At 58.2% G+C, this 1,929-nt stretch overlaps 1 protein-coding gene across 1 annotated transcript in view; it reads right to left on the reverse strand.

Annotated features, from left to right (window-relative positions):
* LOC103681659 (zinc finger protein 555) overlaps positions 1 to 188 on the reverse strand; it is an 11,395-nt gene extending 11,207 nt beyond the window's left edge. The window contains exon 1 of the mRNA XM_040629656.1: positions 92 to 188. Within this exon, the coding sequence (XP_040485590.1) occupies positions 92 to 94 (3 nt within the window). The 5' untranslated portion in view covers positions 95 to 188. The remainder of the gene's footprint in view (positions 1 to 91) is intronic.
* Between the last annotated feature and the right edge of the window lie 1,741 nt (positions 189 to 1,929).

A 1,929-nucleotide genomic window follows, 5' to 3' on the forward strand; every position in this document is an offset into this window, starting at 1 on the left:
CCCCCCCCCCCGGGCCCGCTGCCGCAGGAAGCCGGTTCCGGGCGGTTGGAACCAGCCCCTCCCGGTCTCAGCCCGGGCCGCGCGCACTCACCATCTCGCAACCCTGCTCCAAACTCCCGGGCGTCCTCCCTGAGGGCCCAGCAGATGACAGCGGCGCGCACCGGACCCCTGGGGCCGCACGGGGCAGGTGCGCTGGAGCGCCCGGGCCGGCCCAGAGCCACGTCCACGCGACCGCGAGCGCGCCCGCCCCCGCGCCTGATTGGACGGTGCTCGGGGACCTCCCTCTCCCAGGGCCTCTGATTGGACAGATTTCCGAGACCCGCCTCTGATACCCCTGATTGGATAGCGCTCAGGGCCCATGTCCTTGACTGGCTAGCTCCCCGGGCACCACCCAGAAGTCCCTGATTGTTCTCCGAGAACCGCCCCTGTCGTTCTGATTGGACGGTTCTCCATGACCACGCCTCTGCACCTGAGTGACAGGCCGTCCGGACACACGTGGCTGACCCGCCCGCGCCGGACGCTCGCTCCGAGCGAAACCCCCTCCCGGCGCATCGGGTCCTGCGTCTCCGCGCCGCTGGGCGCTCCGCTCGCGTCCTTCTCCTGGGCGGGGAAGTCCTGACTCAGCGTCCCCGCGGAGCGCCCCTTGTTGGAGCCGGGACAGGAGCAGAAGGACCGGAAGGCCTGGGGTCGAGGTCGCCGTGGACCTGTGCTCTTTGTTTAAGAACAAAGACCCTCCACAGTGACGTCACCTCGTGGGAGGCCCAGGGAGCTCGGGTTTCACGGGTGACCTTTGACACCGGGGGCCCGCCCGTGCCCTCCCACCCCACTCTCGAGGTCAACAAACCGGGTCCCTGGGTCCCTGTCCCGGAAGGGTTGGGACCTCGCAGCCCTAGCTCGAGCGCGGGCAGCCCTTAAAATCCGCAGGGCGCCTTCTACGCGGCTAGGAAATGTATTTCCAGTCAGGGTTTTGATGTGTCCCCAGGGCATTTTGCAATATAAAATGCCGTGATGTCCCTAAGGCAACTGAATTCCTATGTTAACTGAAAACAACAAACAGTCTGTGTAAGGCTTTGGGATGGACCCGAAAACCCTTAATACCCTTAATAGATGGGGACTAAACAGCCAAGGCATCTCAGACGCCCGCTGGTGTCAGACAACACTCTCTAGGTTGAGACTAACTGGACGTCCAAACTCCGATATCACTTGTTCGATTTACAAACAATTTTTTTAAAAAATTAATTTATTGGGGCATCTGGGTGGCTCGGTATGTTGGGCGTGTGCCTGCGGCTGGGGTCATGATCCCAGGGTCCGCATTAGGCTTCTTGCTCTGCGGGGCGCCTGCTTTTCCCTCTCCCTCTGCCTGCTGCTCCCCCTGCTTGTGCTCTCTCTCTCTGTCAAATAAATAAAATCTTTAAAAAAAAATTATTTATTTGAGGGGGGAGGGACAGAGGGAGTGAATATCCAAGTAGACTCCCACTGAGGGCAGAGCGGGTCACAGGGCTCCATCTCCCAACCTTGAGATCGTGACCTGAGCCAAAATGGAGAGTCTGACACTTAACCCGCTGAGGCACCCAGGCGCCCCTGGATTCATAAACTATTAAAAATAAAGTATGATTATATACATTTTTGCTTAATATGGATTAATAATGAATACCAAGTTTCAATAGGTCAGCCTGAGATTTAGAAGTCTGCCTTAGTGGGGCGCCTGGGTGGCACAGTGGTTGGGCGTCTGCCTTTGGCTCAGGGCGTGATCCCGGCGTTATGGGATCGAGCCCCACATCGGGCTCCTCCGCTATGAGCCTGCTTCTTCCTCTCCCACTCCCCCTGCTTGTGTTCCCTCTCTCGCTGGCTGTCTGTAACACTGTCGGATAAATAAATAAAATCTTTTAAAAAAAAAAAAAAAGTCTGCCTTAGTACTGACTGGGTAGG

This window comes from Ursus maritimus, unplaced genomic scaffold (genome assembly GCF_017311325.1).
Source record: "Ursus maritimus isolate PB19 unplaced genomic scaffold, ASM1731132v1 scaffold_14, whole genome shotgun sequence".
NCBI lineage: Eukaryota > Metazoa > Chordata > Mammalia > Carnivora > Ursidae > Ursus > Ursus maritimus.